We start from the raw sequence: 25,398 nt of genomic DNA, 5'->3' as shown, positions 1-25,398 counted from the left end.
AAACATTTGAATATTTAAAAAAAAAACAATAGCTTAAACAGTTAAAAGAAAATGCAAGTTTAGAAAATGTTATAATGAAACGGTGTAGAAAATTTTATAAAAACTGATTTTTTTATACAGTTCATTAGCCAGAAATATACAAGTTTTTTAATCTAATTTGTCAAAACTTGCTCATCATCAATAGTGTTTTTCACCACAATAGTCAGACACTAAGTAAACAAAAAATAAAACACTAATTATTGGATAAAATCTTCTTTTTTTTTATTGAGTTATTGCAATTGACACTATTTATGTATATTACAACTAATACTGAATGACATATAAAAGCTTTTACATATATATTACAATAGATATAATTAAAGTTATAGAAAATAGGAGGAGGGATATTGTGTTACAACTTTGGTACTTTTCATGAAATTATAGCTGATGTGACATTACACTTGTAGTATACAAATTTGTGTCAACAATATCAATCTGGCTAACAGTTATCACACCAGGTCATCTCATGGTTGTAAAACTATTCCTTTGATAAAATAAACTAGATGTTAAAGACGCAGACTTACATACAGAATTTTGTAACCAAGATTTGAATATTCTGTAGACCAGAGACTTCAAAACAAATATGCAGAGGTGAACTTTTAAACCACTGACAAAGATTTTCCTCTTTTTTATATTCTGTAACAGCTGGAAGAGTTAAAACTTTTACAAATTGCCATAATACTCGTAATGCAGTTTAAGTTTCATAAAGGGCATATCCTGTTTGTTACATAGGTAATTATCATGGCATGGTTAAAAGAAATGATAAAAATTGAATTTATATCAATCAACCACAGAGCAGAGTGTAATTTTAATATAGAAACAGTTTTTTAATTTAATTAGAAAATGTTTTGAGCAGAAATCTTTTACATAGAATTACAAATATTTTGGTTTTGATTTAATATAAAAAGACTGAAAATATAATTTAATGTAGGAAAGGTTGCAAAAATTCTGTTATAAACAGCAGATTTTATAACTAAAACTGAAGGTCTGGCTAAGAGCAAGTAAATGTAATAAGTGATGGTAGTCCTAAATAACCCAGTAATTGGGTAATAATGTTGTTTTAAGAGCTATCTTTATTTACCAGTTATGTTAATGGCATTCTATGGACAGAAACATCTTGTAAATATCTACAGATGCATCTACCACCCAAAAGAAAATTGCACCCAACATTATTTAACTTAATTTTTATAAACCAATTATTATATGTGGCTTAGGTTGTTGGAATCTTTTCTTTAAGACATTGAGCCATAATAAAGTTTAGTAAATAGGTTCTATGAAAAACCAAGTTAAAAAATGGTGGATATTAATTTTTCCTTTAGTTAGATTTCTATAAATCAGGATTCACTTACTAAAAATTAAAACTTTCAGGTGATCAGTATTACTTTTAAAAAGAATGAAAGCTACAGGAACAATACAGTATGGAATTTTTTTTAATTTACACGTATAATTGCTTTATTTCAGCTACGATGCTTCAGAATTTAGCTTTAAATTTAATAAAGATATAATTCTTATCACTGAATTTAATTAGAATGAAGTTGTCAGTCTAAGACTGAATAAAAGTTGTATTGTGTTTGATATGGGAGTTTTGACATGTAATGTTTTATTTAGTTCAGTAAAATGGCATCAGAAACCACTTAACTCTCCCTTTCTCTATTAAGTTTGTTAATGGATCTAGTTATTTTTGAAATGACTATACTATTTTCAAGAATGATTACCATCTCTCGACAAGCTGGGTACAAGCATTTGGTTGTAACACCTAATACAATGCACTTACCATTAACTAATTTGTATGTTTTTTCTTATTAAGAAAGACTCCCTAGTATTGCATAGGCTTTGAACAATTTCTTTTAATAGTATTGGATAGTCAAATCAGATTTTAGGTTGTAATTACTAATGATATATCTACTTTTGAGAGGGTAAAGAAAAATTTTTTCTCTGTTAGTCTTTTACATCTAACTAGCTTTGTGCAATGTAATCAAAAGTTTACTGCTAGTTTTCTCCTAATTACTGTACAACTGTATTTTACTTATTTTATCAAGGAATTAAAAAAATAAATTTATTTTAGGGAATGTAAACATTTTATGTAAGCATTATAAAAATTATCTTTTCTTGAGTGCCTTAATTATGAACCGTGAATTCATTGATAACTTTTATTAAATAACCTATTAGCTAACTGTTAATCACAAATAACTGATAAGCTTTATCTTGTTAGTTATTTTAATGTTAATTAACTTTTTGGCTTTGTAGTATATTTTTACTACATTTTTTCTTTGTTAATCTTGATTTAACTGAATATTTTAAAAAGAAAAAACATAATTTACTTATGTTTTCTGTTATTATCTCTGTACAGTTAAAAATGGTATATCACTGATTCGTATAAAATTATTTTATTTATTAAAAATGACAAAAATTTTAAATCTTACTTACTTTTTAAAGAGTAATATTAAACCTGACTCATTTTTTAATGGAATTGTTTTGAAAGAGAATTTTTGCAAAATCAGTGTCTGTAAAATTTCTTCATCTAGCAGTAATTTTTTAATTGATGATCCAAAATATAGTTTTCTTAAAGAATTGGGTTTAAAAAAAGACAATATTGGTGTTTACCATGGGAAATGGAATGCCAAAGGACAGGTAAATATGTTTTGTTCTATTATCTTATTTGTTTTAAATTATTTTAACTTAATTGTTTTATTATATTGTTTCATAATTTGCCTGTAAAATCAACTATAGTTTTGTAGTTGGTCTTGATCCATTATTATACTGGTCAATCCTAAGGTAATATTGTTCTTGTATTAGATATATATTTGGTAAAATATTTCTTTGTATCGTCAGATATTTGTAGAATGTTACTACTCTTTTATTACGTAAAGAGCATTTTTGTTCAGTTTATTTTGATGTATAGTCAATATAAAAGAAGGTTGCAGTAGATATCCTTTAACTTATGTGGTATTAATATGGAGCTGAAATGTAACATTTCTTCCATTGATAAATTAAGATTTATTACTACCCTTACAACTTTTTATATTTCCATTATTTTATTAAACTAGTTAAAAGATTAACTCAAACTATCCTGGACTAAGGTACTTTTATCTTAAGACTGATTTATTCAGAAAGTTTAGCTAACTTAAGATTTGCTGTGTTAACTGTTTAGAGAAATAATGTACCATATATTTAAATGGTTTGTTCCCACAGACAGCTAAGATTATGACTTGTGCTATGCTGCCTTATGTGTTTCCAGATTTCTGGTTGGGCCAGTCAATCTTTTCCTTTACACACCTTACATAGTGCATGCAGATAATGCAGACTGGACCATTTGTTCACCCATCGGGTTGGTCTAGTGGTGAACTCGTCATCGCAAATCAGCTGATTTCGAAGTTCAGAGTTCTAAGTTTCAAATCCTAGTAAATGCAGTCACTTTTATATGGATTTGAATACTAGATCGTGGATACCGGTGTTCTTTTGTGGTTTGGTTTCAATTAACCACACTTCTCAGGAATGGTCGACCTGAGACTGTACAAGACTACACTTTATTTATTCCATACCATCCTCTGAAGTAATACCTTATGGTGGTTCCAGAGGCTAAACAGAAAACGAAAGAGACCATTTGTTTCAATGCAGTGCTAAACTGTTTGAGCAAAGATACCTAGCAGTGAAGTTTTGTTTTAAATTTGTTTTACACCCATTGCTATAAAATTTAGCTCTGAAGTTTTGTTTTAGATTTATTTTACATGCATTGCTATAAAATTTAAATACATTTAAAAAACATAATAGTTTTGAATTAATGAGCAAGAAACAACAGTAACTCTCTTCCTCTCTTATGATCTATATTGACTGAAAAAGAATAAAAGTTAAATAATACAAATTTAGGCCCATTCTAGGTTAAAGCTTCATAGTGTAAATTATATCTGCATGAAAAAAACAAGCTCATAGTGTTAAAGATATAGTTGCAGCTTGTCTTAATAGATTTCTAAAAATATAGCTTCATTGGAAGTATTAACGGAATCCATGCAAACTAAGTTTACCTTGGCAATAGCATGAACATTAAGATATAATAATAAATAAAATTATGTTCTAAATAGCATTACTAATTTCATAAAATTGTAATGTTGAAGAACAATGTGTTAGCAATTTACCCTTCTATATATTGCTTCATCTTCAATCTACTTGTTAAACTTCTATTCTTTAGCCACTGCACTGGTTTGCAAGTTCGCATGATTTGTATTCTGTCCTCTGAAATGCCAAAAGTAAAACTGAACTTGCTGAAAGAGCAGGCATTTATTAATTGATTTATAAAAACAATAATTGCAGTTTAGGATATGCATGATAAACTAAGATAAAGATTGAAACTAGAATAAAGATTCATTTGGCTCATTATTAATCAATAAATTTTGTTGTTATTAATATAGAATACCAGAAAATTTGGGTGTAGCCCAGCATTACTTGTAAACTGATCATAAAATTAGTTAATTAGAAATGATTTTTTTAAAAAACATACCTAATATAAATGTATCTTATACAGGACTCATATGTGTGGGAAACATATTTTATCAATAACAATGGGGGAACTTCATTGTTGAACAATGAATAGGTAACCAGTGTCTAACAGTTTCTTTAAATTTTAAATTAATTTATTAAAAATCACTTTGTGAAAATTTTCATTTGTAATTGCATTAAAAGATTACCACCTCCTTCCTTAAATTTTGTTCATAAGAAAGATTGTCTCTTTGAATCGTTTAAGGTCCAAGGTACCTTTATCTTTCTGGAGATAAATGTTTATTATTTAACCTACATAAAAGACATGCATTAGGCCATGGCACTTAATTTAAGTTGGAGGTTTCACTGATTTAGATTTTTTAAATTAAATTTATGCTTTCTATGAGATTGCCTAAAACAACAATGATAATTTGTATTTTCTTATTCATATTCTAAAAATACAGTTAAAATGATATTTTACAGTGTTTCATAAGTGCTATTTATTCATCTCATAAATTTTTTTATTATTTATTTGATTTATTTACTTATTTTCTTGAGAATATTTTATCCTCAGTGTTTATTTTGAATCGAAATGTTCACAAGTTTGAAAAAAGTTGAAATTTATCTACAAGTTCAAATTTATCAATCAAAATATCCTTCTACTTTTAGAATATATGTAAAATTTTTAAAAATAGTTTTTGAGCTAATCTTATTTTAGAATTTATTTCAATAATTGTTTAGTATATCTCTTTATTTGTGAAAAACATACTTGTGTGATGAATCTTTTACAGGATCATTAACAAATTTAAATTATAAAACATGTTGCTTTTGTTTTTACCATCTGACTTGTGGCTCTCTTCTGTTCGTGGAATATAGTTTGGTGTCTTTTCTTGTTTGTGATATTTTAGAAGAGAAACTACATATAAAGTTTCATTAAATGAAACTTACAATCCTGTCAAATTTTAGTGATTTTTTTAAACATTTACAGTTTGTCTTAAGACTCTGCCCTTATTTTGCTGAAAAAATTCTAATTTTACATATATTTTATTTTTAGAAGGCAAGTATCCACTAAATTTTATTTTACTCTGCTAAGGCACTATGTATAACACATTATTTCACTACAGAAAGGAGTTCATTAACTTTTGCTTTACATAATCAGTTTTATTCCTTCATACAGCTATAATACATGTAAAGTACCTACATAATAGCATCAGACTTCTTTTTGTAAGTGTAATGATATTCACTATTCAGTTAGTGCCTATGAGTAAACATGTCACTTGTATAGGTGTAAATGAATTGCATTTTGATGAAGTTCATGTGTTAATGTACAGCAGTATATTAGCTGTGTAGAAGACAATGGGGGACCACTACTCACTTCACTTTTTCTAGTAACTAGTAAGATTTGCGTGTAATCATATTTTAATTTTTTATTGAAATGGGTATTTTATCTAAGAGAGCAATTTGTATTCATGTCAGGTATAATAATCTTTGCACTTAATGGACATTACAAAAAAAAAAAAAAATGATAAAATGTGTTGGTTAAGCTGTTACAATTAGATATAGAACAGTTTTAATCCTTTTTTACTATGACATTATTTACCCAGTAGATTAGGAACTTCGATTATAAATAACATCATGAATTTGGTTATTTATTCATATTCATGGTTTTTGGTTAAAATTTGATTAACCAGTTAGTGATCAGTAAAATTAAAAAAATGAATATGAAGTTATGTATTGAATTACAATAACTGATCCTTTTATTAATATGTACAATGTTTTTCTCTTAAAGATTATAACATCAATTTGTCCAGCAAATGGTAAGCCAATAGCTCAAGTACAACAGGGCAATAAAGAAGACTATGAAAATTGTGTAAAAGCAGCTCAGGAAGCATGGCATGTTTGGGCTGATTTACCACCACCAAAGAGAGGTGAAATTGTAAGGCAGATTGGTAATGCACTGAGGGATAAACTCGAACCACTTGGAAAATTAGTATCACTTGAAATGGGTCAGTGTTTATTTTGTAATGTAGTACCTGTATATTAACACCTTTGTTATTAGTGAATAGTATCATGAAGTAAGCATTTATTGTATTTACTCAAGTTTATTTTTAGTTTCATTTCGTATTCCTGGTTCAATGAACTTCTATATCAATATTAAACTTTTAACTTCAATATATCCACTCTATTCAACATCAAATTTTGTTTTGAATTTTAAGAATTATAATCTTTAATTTCATTTAAAAGTCCAACCCTCTATACTTCTATTTACAACTTAACTAACTTTGGATGTCTTAATATATAGCCCATATTTTTTCTTCTTATTTCACAATTTTTCCCAAACCTTCTTCGTTTCTAATTCATCTTAAGTCTTCTTCATTTTGTACTTTAAATCACCTAATTTTAAACATTGTCCTCTGTTCTGTGTCTTTCTGTTTGTCCAGTCCTATTCAGATTTTATTTCCTAGAAAACTATATTCCATAGAAATATTATTAATAACTTAACTGCCAAGATCCCATATGAAGACTCATGTAGTGTTAGTAACATGAAAAGATTTAATCATTCCCAACTGCCCATTATATGTTTTTCAGCAAATACTAATTCAATATTTTATGCACTTGTATTTATTATCTTAAAAAGTAATATAATTGATTTTTTTATGCCCCTAGGATGTGAGATTGTCAATGGGATATCATGGTTACCAAATGGTACATATATTTTTTACTAAAATAATTCCATGCAATAGGAATATAATAACATAAAATAGTTTATAAATTGCAGATGTTAGTGTCTTTTTTGGTTAATTAAACTTAATAATACTGGTTCTTATTCAAAATTGGTTATAATTTACCCGCTACTATGAGATTCTTGCTGGTTGGTTGCTATAGGATTGATTTTTATTTATGTTTGCTTTGATTCTTGCTAGGTGAAATATGTAACTGCTTGATTTAAAAAAAAAAAAATAAGGTACTTGCATAAAAACACAGTAAGCTTTATTGACTAATAATTATTTATAGAAAAAAATGTTATCAAAATATAATTTTTTATAAAATTAAAAAGCTACTGAATATCAAAATTATAAAGGAAAGTTAAGATACGTGAAAAATATAAAATGTAATTGAATAGGTTTCGTAGTAATAATTACTGCAAACTAATAAATAAAACTGAAAGAAAATGTCTATTTTGTAATTTATATTCCATAAAAAAGCAGTTTTAATAATAGAAGACTGAGAGCACTTAATGTACACTCTTTGAATGTACTGAGCATATATTCTTCTTCTAAAGTTGATGGAACATTTTAACATGCAATACAACTTCTTTTAGCTTATAACTCTTGTAGGTTTTAATTAATAAATAATACAAACTCAAATTTAAGCATTAGAAATGTTTAGTTGCTAAAAATAACAAAATTAATTCCATTAAAAGTTAATGTGATAGGACACTAAGCTATCAATTTCTAAGTTAGAATGTAACAAACACGTGTACATAGAAAAACATGAAAAATAAGATGTTGTATGAAGTTTCTGTGCTCTATAAATTAATAATACATGAGATTTCAAATGTTGATGTTGATATTATGTCAGACCTCAATTGGTATCTCATGACCAATTATAATGGGCTTGAAAATTTGATGTGGCAGTCAAGTTGTTAAAAAATTACTAAGTCTACATTTGATACTAGCAGTTTATTTTTTTGATAGAAGAAGCTCTCTTGACTTGTGACAATCTATTTTTAATGTCTTCTTATTAGTTCTATTCTTTGTAATTTAGATAAGTAAATAACAAAATTCTGTAAATTTAGATAGAACTCAAGACTCCAGTGTTATTTGATGTTGATGATATTTTACTCAACATTGAATTCATTAAATAAATATTCTATTCGGATAAATAAATAATAATACATTATATACATCACATCAGGATTGTATATAATTATATCAAACTTTAGCTTATATTTCTTTACTCTTTTACACTGTCAAATTGAGTTTCTTTCCTAGCGTTTAAATAACTGTTCTTTCCTAGCCTTTCATGACTGTTAGTAATTATTTCTTTGTTTGAGCCAAAAAGTATTTCTTTAGCAAACCATTGATTACAATGGACCATTAATTATTATAATATATTACTAATTCTACTTATCTATTATTATAGTCTAATTAATTAATGGCCCCCCCCCCCATCATCCTCTTCAGACCACTCAACTGTTTAGCTATAATAATGCATAATATAAGCCAAAAAATGAATACATTATATTAATTTATTATAAAAAAAATTTTATGTCTATTTTATAATATCACATTTTCCCAATTTTTCAACTTTTTACAAATTTTGTAATTTGCGATTAGCGAAAAATCCTGATGTGATGAAAAAAATGAAGGTTATTTTTTAATTCAGTGCTAAAACATACATAGGAATCAATTATCAAAAGTTAAAAAACATTCCACAACCCAAATTTTGCAGGCTTGTGTTATTTTTCATGTTGATCCTTGGATTATGGAATTTTTTTCCATGGATATAAGATTCTAAATTTTATTTCTCACCTTTTTTCGGTTATAAGCATTTGTCAACATTTTTAATAGGTTAATGATTGTGTGGAAATCAAGTTATGTTTGTTTATTATTAATAATTAAACCTAGTGAATATATTTTCTATGTGAATATTTATATTGTTGTTGACAGTTTTTTTAATCTCCTTCCAAAAAAAAGTGATTTACTTTAGAGTTCTGTCTCTACTTGTTCATACACATCAGCCAAATGGATGACTTAATTTTGATTATAAAACTATAATCTACATCCATACTGAATTTTGGAAAATATGGACTAACCAGAGAATTAAAAATTTTGTATTTTATTTCAACAATATATCTTGAATTTGAGTCTAGCTTTCACTACAATGAAATGGCTCAAAAGTTACTCATACCAATTATTTGTTTTGATATTTTCATTTGGCGCTGACTGAATCAGTTATTTATGAATTAATTACATGGCAGCTATATTTAAGTTATATCACTATTAACAAAAACATGGTAGACTATTATGTAAATACTGGCGAGGACCAATAAATTGAGTCACCTCATATAGTACTGCACTAATACAATCACACATCTAAAGTAAAATCTCACTACTACAAACAACAGCTAGGATAGCTCTTACACTACACATAGTAATGAGTACTTTTCTTTACATATATAAATTTTACTATTTCTTATTTCAGTTTAATTGTATTTAATTTGAAAATCAAGCATCAATATAAATTTTCTTTATCTTTAAAAAAAAAGGATTAATCAAAGTGAAATTTTGATCAGAGCTTTATAAGAATTGTATCCTAATTTTAAAGGCATCAGAGAGTCTTATTTTTACCTAATAGGGTCTTCAGCCATTAGGTTTACAGAAAACAGCATCCAAAAAACCAAATATTACCCAGATTACCAAAGAAATATTGGCTCCACTAGTTCTCTTACTCTCAGCTCATACTGAGGATTAGACCCTGTTAGGTCATCCTAACAGGGTCTGACTTATACCCACAGAATTCAAAAACAGGGAAGAAAGAATCAGTGATGTGGAAAAGGAGTGGGTAGGGAGAAAGATTGATCTATCCAAGGAGGAACCACATAAGTCTAACACACCTCACCTAGTAAATACCTTTAAGGTTCTTTCCAGATAGCAGACCATCTTGCCTGCAGCTCTTTGAGAGAGCATAACATTTTATACAGTATGAAAATATCATGTTACTAATCACTGATTTTGCATTGACCAGATTAAAATATATATTGCAATTGCAATCAAACTCCTCCAGAATTGAGTATGGACTTGATTGCAAGCTCAGACTTCCTTAAGAACAACAACTCTTATAATATACCAGAAAATTATTTGTTAAGTGGTAATAACCGATTGAACTACAAATTGATCAGCCAGATCCTTACTAGAATTTGCACAATATATCTTTATAATTTTATACATTAAGTTTTCTATTTGGACATCCTTCATACAAATTGCTGAAAATTGTTATGTTTAAGAAAACATTTAAAAAACTTGTAAAGTGTTTTATATGATGGATAATTTCACTTTTGGAGGTTATTTTTAAGTTTCTGTAGATCGTTATAATTTTTTTCAGGAAACCAAAAATGTGATATGACCAAAATTAAGAAAAAAACTTCATTATGATTTTAAAATTGAAGTTGGAATTTTTACTTTCTTAGCTGAATCGTTATATTTAATAGCTATATACTATAAGGAAAAGTATCCTAATTGGGTAAGATTTTGTATGATGAGGTTTTTTGAAGATCTTGACATTACATGACGATGACCCTCTCTAGCTTTTAAAAATTCCAAAAGGATATATATATATATATTGCCCTTATTTTGTTTGATATCTCCAGAGTGAATGGACCAATTTGGCATGATGATTTCTGTTCATGGGGCATTATTGCCATTTAATTTTGGTGACAAATAGTCCAAGGGGGCAGGGAGATATAAAACTTATGGGTCCTGTATCTCAAAATTTTAAAGGGTTAGAAATTTTTTCGTATATGAGTAACTTTACATTCCTTAGGTAACTAAGATATCGGGTTGGAAAATAATAAGCCTAATTTTTTTGCTTTTTTCATCAGTTATTGTGTTCAGAATGGATTAACTAATTTTTATGAAATATTACTGGTGGAGCCGGCAAAGCCTGGAGTGCTGTGACAATTTAAAAAAGATTAATTTAATGTAATACAAATAAAATAAAATGTGGAAATTTTTTCTTAAGGTTCATTCTGTTTTCATAAAATTAACATCCCATTTATTTTCTTTTGCAGGTAAAATTAAAGCTGAAGGTATTGGTGAGGTACAGGAGTATGTAGATATATGTGACTATGCTGTTGGATTATCTCGTATGTTCAGTGGATCCATCATACCATCTGAAAGACCTGGACATATATTATTAGAAAAATGGAATCCACTTGGCGTTATTGGTGTTATAAGTGCATTTAATTTTCCTATTGCTGTTTATGGATGGAATAGTGCTGTTGCTATGGTATATATACATTTTCATATTAAATAACCGATTAAAATAATGTATCATAATTTTATCATTAAATCTGTAAATAAAGAACTCATTTTAAAAGCACTTTTGTAATACTTTATTAAACTCTCATTCAGTTTTTAAATACACATTTTTACTTTCCTGGCAAATATAGCTAGAATCGCTACATTAAAGGGAAAAGTATAGTGATGGTGTCAAAAATTGGGCATCAGGTTTTCTGACAAATCTTTACATTTTAGGGTCCAACTAGTTCATCTAGATAAAAAAAAAACATATATATATGTATGTCTGTTGCATTCCTTTTGGCTTTCTACCTCAGAATTGGCCAAACTGATTTTCATCCAATTAGGCTCAAATATTTCTATAAATGGGTCATTCATTGATCGTATTAACTTTTTTCAAAATTAGTTCAGGGGTGGGAGGATATTGTAAAAAAACAATTTTGATTTTCTTCAGAGGTATTTTAGAGAAAACCTTATTAAAACAAATTTTACCTTAAATGCATAAATAAATAATCGAAAAAAAAATATTAAAAATAAAAATACAAATATTTCAAAAAAATCAACCCTCACGTTTTAAAACTCATATATATATTTTTAAAACAATACATTCGGTTTAAACAGTTTTTTGAAAGTTTATACTTCATGTATTGAGCTATCAAAAAATGTCTAAAATGTTTTAAAATAATAGACCCTAGACTGAAACTGGAGAAAGGTTTTTTGCAAATTTTATTTTTTTTATTTTAGCCTTTATTGAAGTAGGGTGTTAGATTCAGAGAAAACTTTACTTAAGCAAATTTGTTAAGATCAACCTATAAATGAAAAATGTTTCTTAGAATTTATTCCACACCTCTAAAAAATATATATATTCTATTTTTTGGTTTTTGTTCTAACTCTTAATTTTTATTAATAATCAGGAAAGTTATGCAATACTTTGCCAGTTTTTTTTTTATTAATGTATGGTTTTATTAAACATTGTTTTGGTTTTCTCTAACCAGTTTTCCAGCTACTGCTGGATCTGAGTGTGCATGTATAGGCAAATGCCATTACTACTACTGAATTGCCAGACCTGACATAGCTGCAGATGTAGTGCAATGTAAGTGTAAATGTACTGGTAAACATGTAGTCTAGAACAGACTCAGGTTGACCACTCCTGAGATGTGTGGTTAATTGAAATCCTACCACCAAAGAACACTGGTATCCTCAGTCTAGCATTCAAATCCATATAAAAGCAACTGGGTTTACAAGGACTCGAACCTTAGAACTCTCAACTTTGAAAATCAGCTGATTTTGCAACGACGAGCTTAATCACTAGACTAACCTGGTGGGTTCATTAAACATCATCAATTCTTAAAAAAGTTCATCTTTTACCATGGTCATAAGATGTTTGATTACATAGAATAAATAATTATTCTTGAAATAAATGTTAAATATTTTACTACTAGTTATTACATTATTTGCTGTTTTATATTTATATATTATAAGCTATGTTAATTTAATAAATACTACCTAATTTATTTACTGAAAATAAAGGTAGCCTTTGAAAATAGTCTCACAGCATTAACTCTGCAGTATTATAGAAGCATGTAACATTTATTCTTGTAGTAACGTTTTTAATGTTATATTGTATATACACTTACCTATATAAATTAAAATATAAAGTAAAAATAAAATGTAAATTATAAGTAAATTTATTTATGTAAATTAAAATTATATATACATTATCAAAATATTTGTACCCATGATTCTAAAGCTGTTATCTTTCTTGTCCATTTACCAGTTTGCTTATGATTATTTTTGTTAAAAGTGATGAAGAATGCACTATTTTAATTTCATGGGTACTGGGTTACTTACTCTTAACAAAATTAAGACTGATTTTAGGACACACATTTCAAGTTGATTAAAAAAAAACTTTTTTCACAGCTGTGAATTTTTTCAAATGAGTATAATTAATATTTTTTGTACAATAATAGAAAAATAATGTAATTAAAGACTTTTCAAAGGTGTAGTGAGAATGATTGTTGTAGTATATAGTTTACCTAATGTTTTCAACAAATTACATTCATTATATTTATAGTATTTATTATATTTTCATATTCAGATTTATTATATTTTTATAAATTATTTCTTTCTTTATAGTATTTTACTTCATTTTTGCTTGGTTACAACAAAAGGTAGTTTATTTTGATCTTTCTGGATGAATATTAGTAGTTCTCTTTCTTGTCTTTTCCTTGAGATTATGTACTCTTCCTCTGATCTACATAGAAGTAAATTACATTGCAAATGAAGTATAAAATCTGTTTACTTATTTTCATAATAAATTATTATTTTTGTTTTACCAGGTGTGTGGTGATGTTATAATTTGGAAAGGAGCACCAACTACTCCTCTTGTATCTGTTGCAACCACAAAAGTAGTTGCTGATGTTTTGGAATCGAATAATTTACCAGGCGCAATATGTAGTCTTTGTACAGGTGGTAGCGATATTGGTGAGTTAATGGCTGATGACACCAGACTAGAATTACTATCGTTCACTGGTAGTACTGCAGTAGGACAAAAGGTTTGTCTTTGCTATTTGTTTACTTGATTTAATTTTAAATAATTCAAAAACTTTGGGTAAAGTTTTTATATCAATAAATTTTTGTCTCTGTGGGATAAAAATTAGATTTTTTTTCAATAGAAATAGTATTTTTATAGTTTCTGGGTAAAGAAAATTGATGATTTGGAATTTATATGTTTTTTCCCCAAAATTAAATATTTTCTGTACATTAAGAGATTGAATTTTTATTTAGAGATAAGACAGAAACAACCATTTAATTTCATAACTAATGATGCATGAGGTATATGCAGTGAACATCTTGATTAATCTTTTTAACTTTCTTTATTGGTGAAAGATGAAATACAACTATAGACTGGCTGAAGTAAAATCAATTCATTCTTAAATGGTTCTAAACCAAGTCAAGGTCAATAATCAATACATAACAAGTTAATTTTTTTTTACTGATTTATCCTGATCATCCCAATACCATATAAAATTAAGAAATTAAAGGTAAAGATGTATCATGATCCTGTGCAACAGTTTTATGGAAGCAATCAATTTTAGTTTATCTATTGCTTTTTTTGCAACTTTTAAATTACTTCAAAACCTATGGTCATTTTACATTAACAGATGCCAAAGCATGCAAAAAACTGCACCCATCGTCATTGGTAACCAATCTAACATAACTTTGGCCATTATCTTGCTATTCTTTCTTTAAATTTCAGTTTAAATGATGAAAAATATATCCTACTAGAACAACTTTACTATACGTAATACTCATGTAATATTTCATATACAAACATTTTTCCACACTTTCAATGCAATAATAACCCGCCTTCCCTCCTTCCATTTTAAAATTTCTGTTACCAATTAATTACCACTGCAGTTAATATGAGATGTTGCAGTAGTAAGACGTTCATAAAAATTTTGAAGATCCCTGAAATAACAAAACTTTTATTATAAAAAAAAAACAGAATAGAATAATTTGAAAACTACATGTACTGTTCAACTGATCCATGATCTAAAGGAAAATCTTGATCAAAATCACATTATAAATACAAAATTCTAAATAAAAAATGAAAAAGTTATAATCCATATTAATTTATACATTTATTTTACTCATTATTACATAACACCATATATACAGAAACAATAAATCTATGTGGCAGAATCACAAAATACACATAAAATAAGACAAAACAATAATCTCACAAACTAATACCAAAATTACAGTTACAAGTCACACTATTTCCAAACATACTTCAGTAGCATATTATAAATAAAGCAGAATTAAAAGAAAATTCCCATAAGATCTAATACATTTTACATTTATTATCCTTGTTTGAGTATCTAGAAAATGATCACAAAAATGGACAACTACCGCTCATCAGACAGATATTCACTTACCAATAGTATCTGTCCACCAAAAAGCCCAGCAAAACCCTCCTAAATCCCTTCTTATTGGTTTCAATTTTAATATGTGTGATAGCTTATTATAAAGATATAAACCAGCATAATAAGACATTTTTATGTCGGTTGTCGTAAGAATGAAAGGCAGAGTTATGTTTCAGTTCTGATAGATTATCTACAATAAATAGTATAGTCTGGAAAATATTAATGGATGGAAGAGTGAGGATTCTAAAATATCTAAAAGAACTGTTGCATGAATCCAGCAAGGACTGTTGTATCCAGCAAGGTTGTTAGGTTTCAGTTATTAGCAAATGATCTTTTTTTTAATAATAAATATTTTTTTCTATTAACAGAATTATCTCAAACAATAACTTTGTAATTTAAATGTGTATATACATATTGCATAAATACACCGTTGATTATATGTGATAGTGTAAGTAGAACAAAAAAAGCCCGGTTTAATTTGATAATGGCTATGACATAGACTAAATCTGGCCCTTCCAAGTAAGGATATCATCAATTGTGAGACAGAAAATCAGCACAGCTTGAAAATTTCAAAGCATCCAAAAATGGAATATCAGAAACTGTTTCATGAGTGAAATGAAACCTTACTGCTTGTGTTTTATTGGAATTAAGTGGCAAGCCATTAGCCAGAGACCATTCACTCATTCTATTAAGTTGTCTACTCACTAAATTAAACAAATTTTAATAAATTAAATTTGTAAAACCCACTGTGGTACCACCAGCAAACATAATTGGCCTCAACAGACAAGTCAAGTTTGGCAAGTCATTTATTTACATAAATCAGAAATAATATTGGCTGGAGAATAGATCCCAGAGGAATACCATCAGATACCAACTCATAGGTAAATGCTAATAATGTCCGTCTAATAAACAGACATGAGCATTCACTCTACTCTTTTAAATAGAACTTGAGCAGAGTAAGAGCAGCTCCACAAACACCATAGTATTCAAGCTTCAAGATAGAATCATTGTAATAAGGATAAAATCAAAACCTAAACCGACAACGATTGTTAACGTCTATATGCCTAAAAGCGCCCATGATGATGATGAAGTAGAGTGTGTATCCGAAGAGATTGATGAAGCAATTAAACACTTAAAAGGAGATGAAAATTTAATAATAGTTGGAGATCGGAATGCAAGCATTGGAAAAGGCAAGGAAGGAAATATAGTGGGTGAATACGGGCTGGGCAAAAGGAATGAAAGAGGGGACCGACTTATAGAGTTTTGCACGAAGTTTAATTTAGTAATTGCCAACACCCAATTTAAAAATCATAATAGAAGAATATACACTTGGAAAAAGCCAGGCGATACTGCAAGGTATCAGATAGATTATATCATGGTTAAGCAAAGATTTAGAAATCAACTCGTTGACTGCAAAACTTACCCTGGAGCAGACATTGATAGCGACCATAATTTGGTGATAATGAAATGTAGATTGGGGTTTAAAAACCTGAAGAAAAGGTGTCAGATGAATCGGTGGAATTTAGAGAAGCTTGAGGAAGAGGAGGTAAAGACGATTTTTGAGGAGGACATCGCAAGGGGTCTGAGTAAAAAAGATAAGGTAGAAAATGTAGAAGAAGAATGGGAGAATGTTAAAAAGGAAATTCTTAAATCAGCAGAAGCAAACTTAGGCGGAATAAAGACAACTGGTAGAAAACCTTGGGTTTCAGACGATATATTGCAGCTGATGGATGAACGTAGAAAATATAAGAATGCTAGTGATGAAGAAAGTAAAAGGAACTATCGGCAATTAAGAAATGCTATAAACAGGAAGTGCAAACTGGCGAAAGAAGAGTGGATTAAAGAAAAGTGTTCAGAAGTGGAAAGAGAAATGAACATTGGTAAAATAGATGGAGCATACAGGAAAGTTAAGGAAAATTTTGGGGTACATAAATTAAAATCTAATAATGTGTTAAACAAAGATGGTACACCAATATATAATACGAAAGGTAAAGTCGATAGATGGGTGGAATATATTGAAGAGTTATACGGAGGAAATGAATTAGAAAATGGTGTTATAGAGGAAGAACAGGAAGTTGAGGAGGATGAAATGGGAGAAACAATACTGAGATCTGAATTTAAGAGAGCATTAAAAGATTTAAATGGCAGAAAGGCTCCTGGAATAGACGGAATACCTGTAGAATTACTGCACAGTGCAGATGAGGAAGCGATTGATAGATTATACAAACTGGTGTGTAATATTTATGAAAAAGAGGAATTTCCGTCAGACTTCAAAAAAAGTGTTATAGTTATGATACCAAAGAAAGCAGGGGCAGATAAATGTGAAGAATATAGAACAATTAGCTTAACTAGTCATGCATCAAAAATCTTAACTAGAATTCTATACAGAAGAATTGAGAGGAGAGTGGAAGAAGTGATAGGAGAAGACCAATTTGGTTTCAGGAAAAGTATAGGGACAAGGGAAGCAATTTTAGGCCTCAGATTAATAGTAGAAGGAAGATTAAAGAAAAACAAACCACCATACTTGGCGTTTATAGACCTAGAAAGGCTTTCGATAACGTAGATTGGAATAAAATGTTCAGCATTTTAAAAAAATTAGGGTTCAAATACAGAGATAGAAGAGCAATTGCTAACATGTACAGGAACAGAACAGCAACAGTAATAATTGAAGAACATAAGAAAGAAGCCGTAATAAGAAAGGGAGTCCGACAAGGATGTTCCCTATCTTTGTTACTTTTTAATCTTTACATGGAACTAGCAGTTAATGATGTTAAAGAACAATTTAGATTCGGAGTAACAGTACAAGGTGAAAAGATAAAGATGCTACGATTTGCTGATGATATAGTAATTCTAGCCGAGAGTAAAAAGGATTTAGAAGAAACAATGAACAGCATAGATGAAGTCCTATGCAAGACCTATCGCATGAAAATAAACAAGAACAAAACAAAAGTAATGAAATGTAGTAGAAATAACAAAGATGGACCACTGAATGTGAAAATAGGAGGAGAAAAGATTATGGAGGTAGAAGAATTTTGTTATTTGGGAAGTAGAATTACTAAAGAAGGACAAAGCAGGAGCGATATAAAATGCCGAATAGCACAAGCGAAACGAGTCTTCAGTAAGAAATATAATTTGTTTACATCAAAAATGAATTTAAATGTCAGGAAAAGATTTTTGAAAGTATATGTTTGGAGTGTCGCTTTATATGGAAGTGAAACTTGGACAATCTGAGTATTTGAGAAGAAAAGATTAGAAGCTTTTGAAATGTGATGCTATAGGAGAATGTTAAAAATCAGATGGGTGGATAAAGTGACAAATGAAGAGGTATTGCGGCAAATAGATGAAGAAAGAAGCATTTGGAAAAATATAGTTAAAAGAAGAGACAGACTTATAGGCTACATACTAAGGCATCCTGGAATAGTCGCTTTAATATTGGAGGGACAGGTGGAAGGAAAAAATTGTGTAGGCAGGCCACGTTTGGAATATGTAAAACAAATTGTTAGGGATGTAGGATGTAGAGGGTATACTGAAATGAAACGACTAGCACTAGATAGGGAATCTTGGAGAGCTGCATCAAACCAGTCAAATGACTGAAGACAAAAAAAAAATTCAAGCTTCTGGAGCAGCAGCTTGAGATTCATGCAATCAAATCCCTTTGATAAATCACAGAAGGTACTAAGAGCCAGCGCTGTGACTCATCAAGAGCATTAACATTTTTTGTTAAAAATTAATTTATCACTTTAATAGTATTTTTACCTTTATGAAAACCAAACTGGGTATGAAGCAACAATCTATTATTTTCAAAGTAACAGAGTAGTTGGGAAGCTATAGCTTTCTCAAAGACCATTGATAACACAGGAAGAATTGCAATTGGATGATAATTGTTAAAATCAGATTTTGAACCTTTTTTAAAACTTGAATTACATTGGCAAATTTGAGTAAATCTGGAAAGACTCCTGTCTTAAATAATAAATAATGACACCTCAATGAGGCAGTTATCAAAGAAGAACAATACAGAAGGTGGAATCTCATCTCAGCCAAAAGTGTTTGATGGCTTTAAGGATTGTATAATAGATAATACTTCAGTCAGAGACACTTCTTCAAAAATCTCAAGAGAAACATTGGCAGTGGAAGATTTTTTAATAGAGAACTTGCCTTGTTTATATCTGCCTGGTTTATATTACATTAATGGTCACATATTCTCCTAAAATGTTGATTTAAAATTTTTTTCCTAAATTTTGAATTATTGATATAATTATTCAAAGATAATCATAAGTAAAATCAGTAAATAATAAAATAGTAATTCAAAGGTATTAATTTCCTTTTATTTAATAATCAAAATTATTATTATTAATAATCAAAAAGTATTTTATTGTATATTTAAATACTAATGAATGAAATAAGCAAAAAAATCCAGCTTTATCATATTAATACTATTCTTTAAAAACTCGTTAACAGAATAATATTATTTCTGTATAAGAAATGCTTAAATTTTATTTCAAATAAATTGATCAGAAGATCTTTTAGATCATTAAGTAACTAATTAAAAATAATAACTGAAGTATAGTCACTGACTAGTAGTAGCAACAAAAATCAAAGTAAGCATTGAAAAAGCATGAGCAAATTTTATAAAATGAAAGTAGTATTACGTAGCAGAGATGTGAGCTTACATTTGAAAACTATTTAGGGAGATGCTAGATGTTTACTTATCTTATTTATATTATAGAAGAATGGGATCTGAAACAACAATCTTAGAAAAACATTGGGTAACTGAGATGTGGGTAAACAGGCAAATCTTGATAATGCATATTGCTTTGACTTAGTTGCAACGACTGAGGTTTGAGATGAATGGACAAACAGGCAGAAGTTGTTGGAACAATTAAGAACAGGAAGTTATAATATATCTTGGTAATTTAATACAAGAAACAAAATATGCTGCATTTGTAACATTTGAAAATGGAGGGAAAGATTCAACAAATAAGAGGAGTAGGGAGAAGAAGAATGAATGAATTTACGTTAAAGAATTCTTCACTGTTAACTATCAAATTTTATAGAAGTGTCAAAATTCTGAAAATGTTCTCTTTGGTTTAAGGTTAGACATTTTTTGGTATGGTTTTCACCAGCTCATTTAGTTTCATTATCAGCACTATATTTCAGAATGTTTTGGTTAGTTTAATTAACAATTTTAAATTTATTAGTTTTCCTGATAGCTTGAAGCTAAGTCATTGTAATGAAGTATTGTACGTTATGTCAGTTTTGAGGTTATCTCAAATATTAATATGACTTTTAATGAAAAACCGATCAATATAAAACTACTACCACTAGAAAGATAAAAATGAACCTCTTCTGCTGGTAAGGGTAACATAACAATAGAATGTTGCATATTTTATTTTTAAACTTTTGAGTTAATTATTTTGTTACTTTTTTAATTGAAAATCTTAAACAGTTATAAGATCTCTTAAAACTAATGAAGGTCAAGCAAATTGCATTCTAGCAGCAGAATATATATTTATCTTTTAAGTGAGTTTTTCCTTTGATTACTGCTTTATTATTTTTATTTTTTATTTTTTTTTATGAATGTTTAGGATCTTTGTAAAGATCTTTCCTTCATCAAAACATATGTGATGAAATTTAGATTAAAATCAACATAATTAAAAAACTCTGTCATCAATATTTTATATCATTGAGCGAGATGGTAAACATATTCTAATATATTTTTAATTTTTTTTAGCTACATTGCTTTTAATCTAAATTAACATACTATACATTCTAACAAAACAGAGATCTCTACAAAAGTGCTAAGAGAAAAATAAAAAAACAGTAAGTGGAAAAATTAATTGTATAAATTAGTAATAAAAGTTACAATTTAAAAAATAAATGGTGTTATAAAAAGGGCAAGCATTATATTGATCTTCTGCCAGGTCTCAACTGACCTAAGCCTGAATCATATCATACTAGAAAGGGCAAGCAATATATTGATCTTCTGCCAGGTCTCAACTGACCAAAGCCTGAATCATGTCACACTAGAGCTTCTGTCCACTAGAAATATAACTTAATAAATAAATGCAAGTACGTGAAAAAAAAACCCACAACGACCTCTGAGGCAATAAGTTAAATAAAGCTAAATAGCCAATTTAGTCCTTCAGACATAATTATCTTTTATTATTCTCTACTAAAATGAATACTTTGAATATAAGAAATGACGGGAACTCGTAGCCTTAGAAAAATGTTGGCTCAAAATTTTTTTAAGGATATTAAGAAAATTTTGAAAAGCAGATGATAGATATGTAATTGCTTTTTAATAATTAGACTTCTTCTAAATGATATTAAGAACCCATAGGGTTGGTCTAGTGGTGAACTCATCATTGCAAATCAGCTAATTTTGAAGTCAAGAATTCTAAGATTCAAATCCTAGTAAAGACTTTTATACGAATTTGAATACTAGTTGTGGACACCGTTGTTCTTTGGTGGTTGGGTTTCAATTAATTACATTTCTTAGGAATGGTCAACCTGAGATTGTACAAGACTATACTTCATTTACCTTCATACATATCATCCTCATTCATCTTCTGAAAGTTAAACAGAAAAAAATAGATATTATTAAGAATTTGGTTCTTCTTGAAAACAATGCAGTGCTGCTGCAATACAAATATTTGGACAATCCACTTCCATGACAGGGTGGTAATGAGACCACCTGACATAAAGAGTAGTATTCAAAAGAATAAAAAATTAAGAAATAGAGATGAAATACCAATGGCTGGAAATCATATTTAACTTTCTCCAGATTGCCAAATTTAAATTTTATTTATTTTTTGTTTATAGTTTAATAATGTAAAACTGTTTATAAGGGTTTTTTATTTTTAGGTGGGTGTTAAAGTACAAGCTAGGTTTGGTCGTCCTCTACTGGAACTTGGGGGCAATAATGCTATAATAGTTGGACCTGATGCCAATACTGCAATGGTAGCACAATCTGTTATATTTGCATGTTGCGGCACTGCTGGGCAACGTTGTACTACTACAAGACGACTAATACTGCACTCCAAGGTCTTATATTTCTGATTGGAATTATACACTTTAATTGTTAAATTGTTCTAATATTAAAATGAAATAGATGATTATATATATCAATGACAAAAAATTTTGAACAATAAATTTTATATTTTTAATCATTAAAATTATTTTCATTAAATCTTATATATATATATATATATATACACACACATGTACAAAAATGAACGTTTGCTTGTTTGTCCCATATACATTCCTGTACCAATCATATGATTGTGATGAAACTTTCATGAATTAGTTTGGACCCGCTAGGTGGCGCTGGGATTGAGATATTTCAAATAATTGAATTTATAGTCTGATTTGGCTCATATTCAGAATATGTATTAGTTACATAAAAATAAATATTTCTGCGAAAAAGGGAAAGAGATGAAGAGGAAGAGGAGAAGAAGTGATGAGAAGAGGAGAAGGGGTGAAGAGGGAAAAACAGAAAGGTTAAATTTTGTGATGTTTTGTAACGTTCAGTTTCTTAATGTTTTGTCACACTTTCATTTGTGTTCATTTAAAATATATATATATATATATATATATATATACTCAAATCTAGCAATAGTGAAGCATTGCTGGGTAAGCTAGTTTACTTATAAATTACATTATGTTTATTGATAAAGATTAATTTTAAAAATCTTTATGCTGATTTGTAGAATATATAAAATTTATGGGATTAAGATGTGATCTTCCCCATTATTTATTACAAAACTTAGGTAGCAAACCCAGCAGCTATACAGTGGCAGCTAGATACTTTTGAATCATTGTTATATAAAACTGGAAAAAGATACCAGTTGTTAACACCAGAGTGCAAAAAATAGTGATGACTGTAAAAAGAGTTTGTTGGTAATTTAGCAGTCAGGGTGGCAAGCTCTTAATAAATTGGGTTTGAAAAGTTCAGTTTTACAAAAATCAGTTCAGTTTATCAAACAAAGACAATCAAATTTATCTAAATGTCATAACACATTTTCCTTTTTCTAGTAATATTGTAGTCTAAAATGCAGTAAGTTGATGAGAAAAATTCATATCTCTAAGAAAGGTGGTTACTTATTTATTTTTTTATTAATTTTGTTTTGGGAAAAGATATTCTTTTCTTAAAAGACTTTTGATGTTACATTTTTTTTTGTCTATTGAAAAAAAATCACACATTTCATAAATGTGTGATGTACAAGAACATACACAGTTTTCTGACATTTTTTTAAATGATTTTAATACTTTATTGTGGGATGTAAAGTAAAAATATAACTTCAGAAACATGAAAGTAAGTACAATGCCTTCCTGTTAATGGAAATAAGGAATTTACAAAAAAATATTTTAGAGAAAATAATATTTTTCTTAAACATTTTAGTTATTTTATGAAGTACTTTTTGTAACTTTGATAAAATTATTTTTCTAACATACATGTTTTTAAGTAAAAAATTTAATGTCATTCCAATTTTCTTTCAATAAAAAGTTTTACCCTTTCATGGGTAATGTATAATTTAAACATATTTTAAGTAAAACTGGATGAGAAGCATGTTTATTAATTACTTCAATTCAATTAACTCGTTTCTTTTAAAATAGATTAATACAAATGAGTAGTTTTGAGTGATTAATCGAACTAATTAGGACGGTTGAAAAGTTTAATATCAGTGTACAAACAAATTTGGTTAACGTATACTAATACAACATTTATTAATTATTTTTTTTAGGTTTATGATGAGGTATTAAGTAGGTTGAAGAGATCATTTGGCCAAGTTTTAAATCGTATAGGGGATCCACTTGAAGAAAACACTTTATATGGGCCATTGCATTCTCCAGAGTCTGTGGATAAATATAAAGCTACTATAGACAAAGCTTTAAAAAATGGAGGCAAAATTGAATTTGGTGGAAAGGTAAGTAATTTTATTTAAAATTTCTTGAGGACTATGTTGATGCATATATGCAACAATAACATGAAATATAATAGCGTTTGGTTTCTACTGCTACTTACTAGTTTTATTTGATTATTTTATTATGAGAAACTTAATAAGCTACAGCAATTCTTTGGTTTTCCATTACTTTTTTGTAACTGAAATTTTCAATTGTAATGCTTGATAAAATACTAAAGCTAAAAGATTAGATTACTTTTAAGATGCCAACTTTCATTTTTAACTGCCAACCTTAAGAGAGATTGCACTTCTTTAGGCGTTTAAGGAATCAAATATGGAATTTTTGGACAAAATTTTTCTTAACATTGTTTCCATTTTTCTGACCTACTTATTTGTTGTTTCCAATGCTGAATCAACTCACAACAAAAGTTTCATATTTTCATGACTCCTTCATGTGAGCTGCATGTACTAAAGGGATTGATGGGATATTTTCTCTTACATGAAGAAGGACTGCTTTCAAATTATGCTTTGAGGAGCCTATAAAAAGATGCCATTCATGTCCCAAGATTCCCATAATTAAAGTAGAAATATTCCATCTTTTCAGTTGTGATTGAAAATTTCTGCTTGATTCTTGGAGAGATTTAGATCATCAACAAGATCATTTAATAAACAAGATAAGTTCAGCTCAGCATTTTTTTTCTAAAATGTTTGGATCTCTCCTTTGTTCATTATGTGATAAATCTGCACAACCTTCAACAACAACAGCTTCATCTTTGTCTGATTCCCGTGTTTTTGGTGGTACTGGAATTGGAAACTGTGGACTGTGAGGCACTGGTTTCATAACAGAGGAAATATCAGGTTACTTAACAGTATGACTAGTCTTACCTGTTATCCCTGATATTTTCGTTATACAAAGATTGCAGTCCATGAAGTGATCCTTCGATTCTCTCCAAACCATTGGAGTTGCAAATGACATGTCATGAGATCCATTCAACCATCCAGTAAACCACGTTACACATGAATTGCAGGAAA

The 25,398-nt window shown here is 28.6% G+C and overlaps 1 protein-coding gene across 1 annotated transcript in view; it reads left to right on the top strand.

The window, feature by feature from the left end:
- The first annotated feature begins 2,373 nt into the window (after window positions 1–2,373).
- The window catches only part of Aldh7A1 (aldehyde dehydrogenase 7 family member A1), a 28,083-nt gene continuing 5,058 nt past the window's right edge, over window positions 2,374–25,398 (top strand). Inside the window, exons 1-6 of the mRNA XM_075363992.1 lie at window positions 2,374–2,670; window positions 6,302–6,518; window positions 11,306–11,523; window positions 13,874–14,089; window positions 22,328–22,507; window positions 24,208–24,390. Of these exons, the coding sequence (XP_075220107.1) occupies window positions 2,440–2,670; window positions 6,302–6,518; window positions 11,306–11,523; window positions 13,874–14,089; window positions 22,328–22,507; window positions 24,208–24,390 (1,245 nt within the window). The 5' untranslated portion in view covers window positions 2,374–2,439. The remainder of the gene's footprint in view (window positions 2,671–6,301; window positions 6,519–11,305; window positions 11,524–13,873; window positions 14,090–22,327; window positions 22,508–24,207; window positions 24,391–25,398) is intronic.

Source organism: Lycorma delicatula, chromosome 4 (assembly GCF_047948215.1).
Source record: "Lycorma delicatula isolate Av1 chromosome 4, ASM4794821v1, whole genome shotgun sequence".
In the NCBI taxonomy this organism is placed as follows: domain Eukaryota; kingdom Metazoa; phylum Arthropoda; class Insecta; order Hemiptera; family Fulgoridae; genus Lycorma; species Lycorma delicatula.
This window is presented reverse-complemented; position numbering and strand designations above follow the sequence as displayed.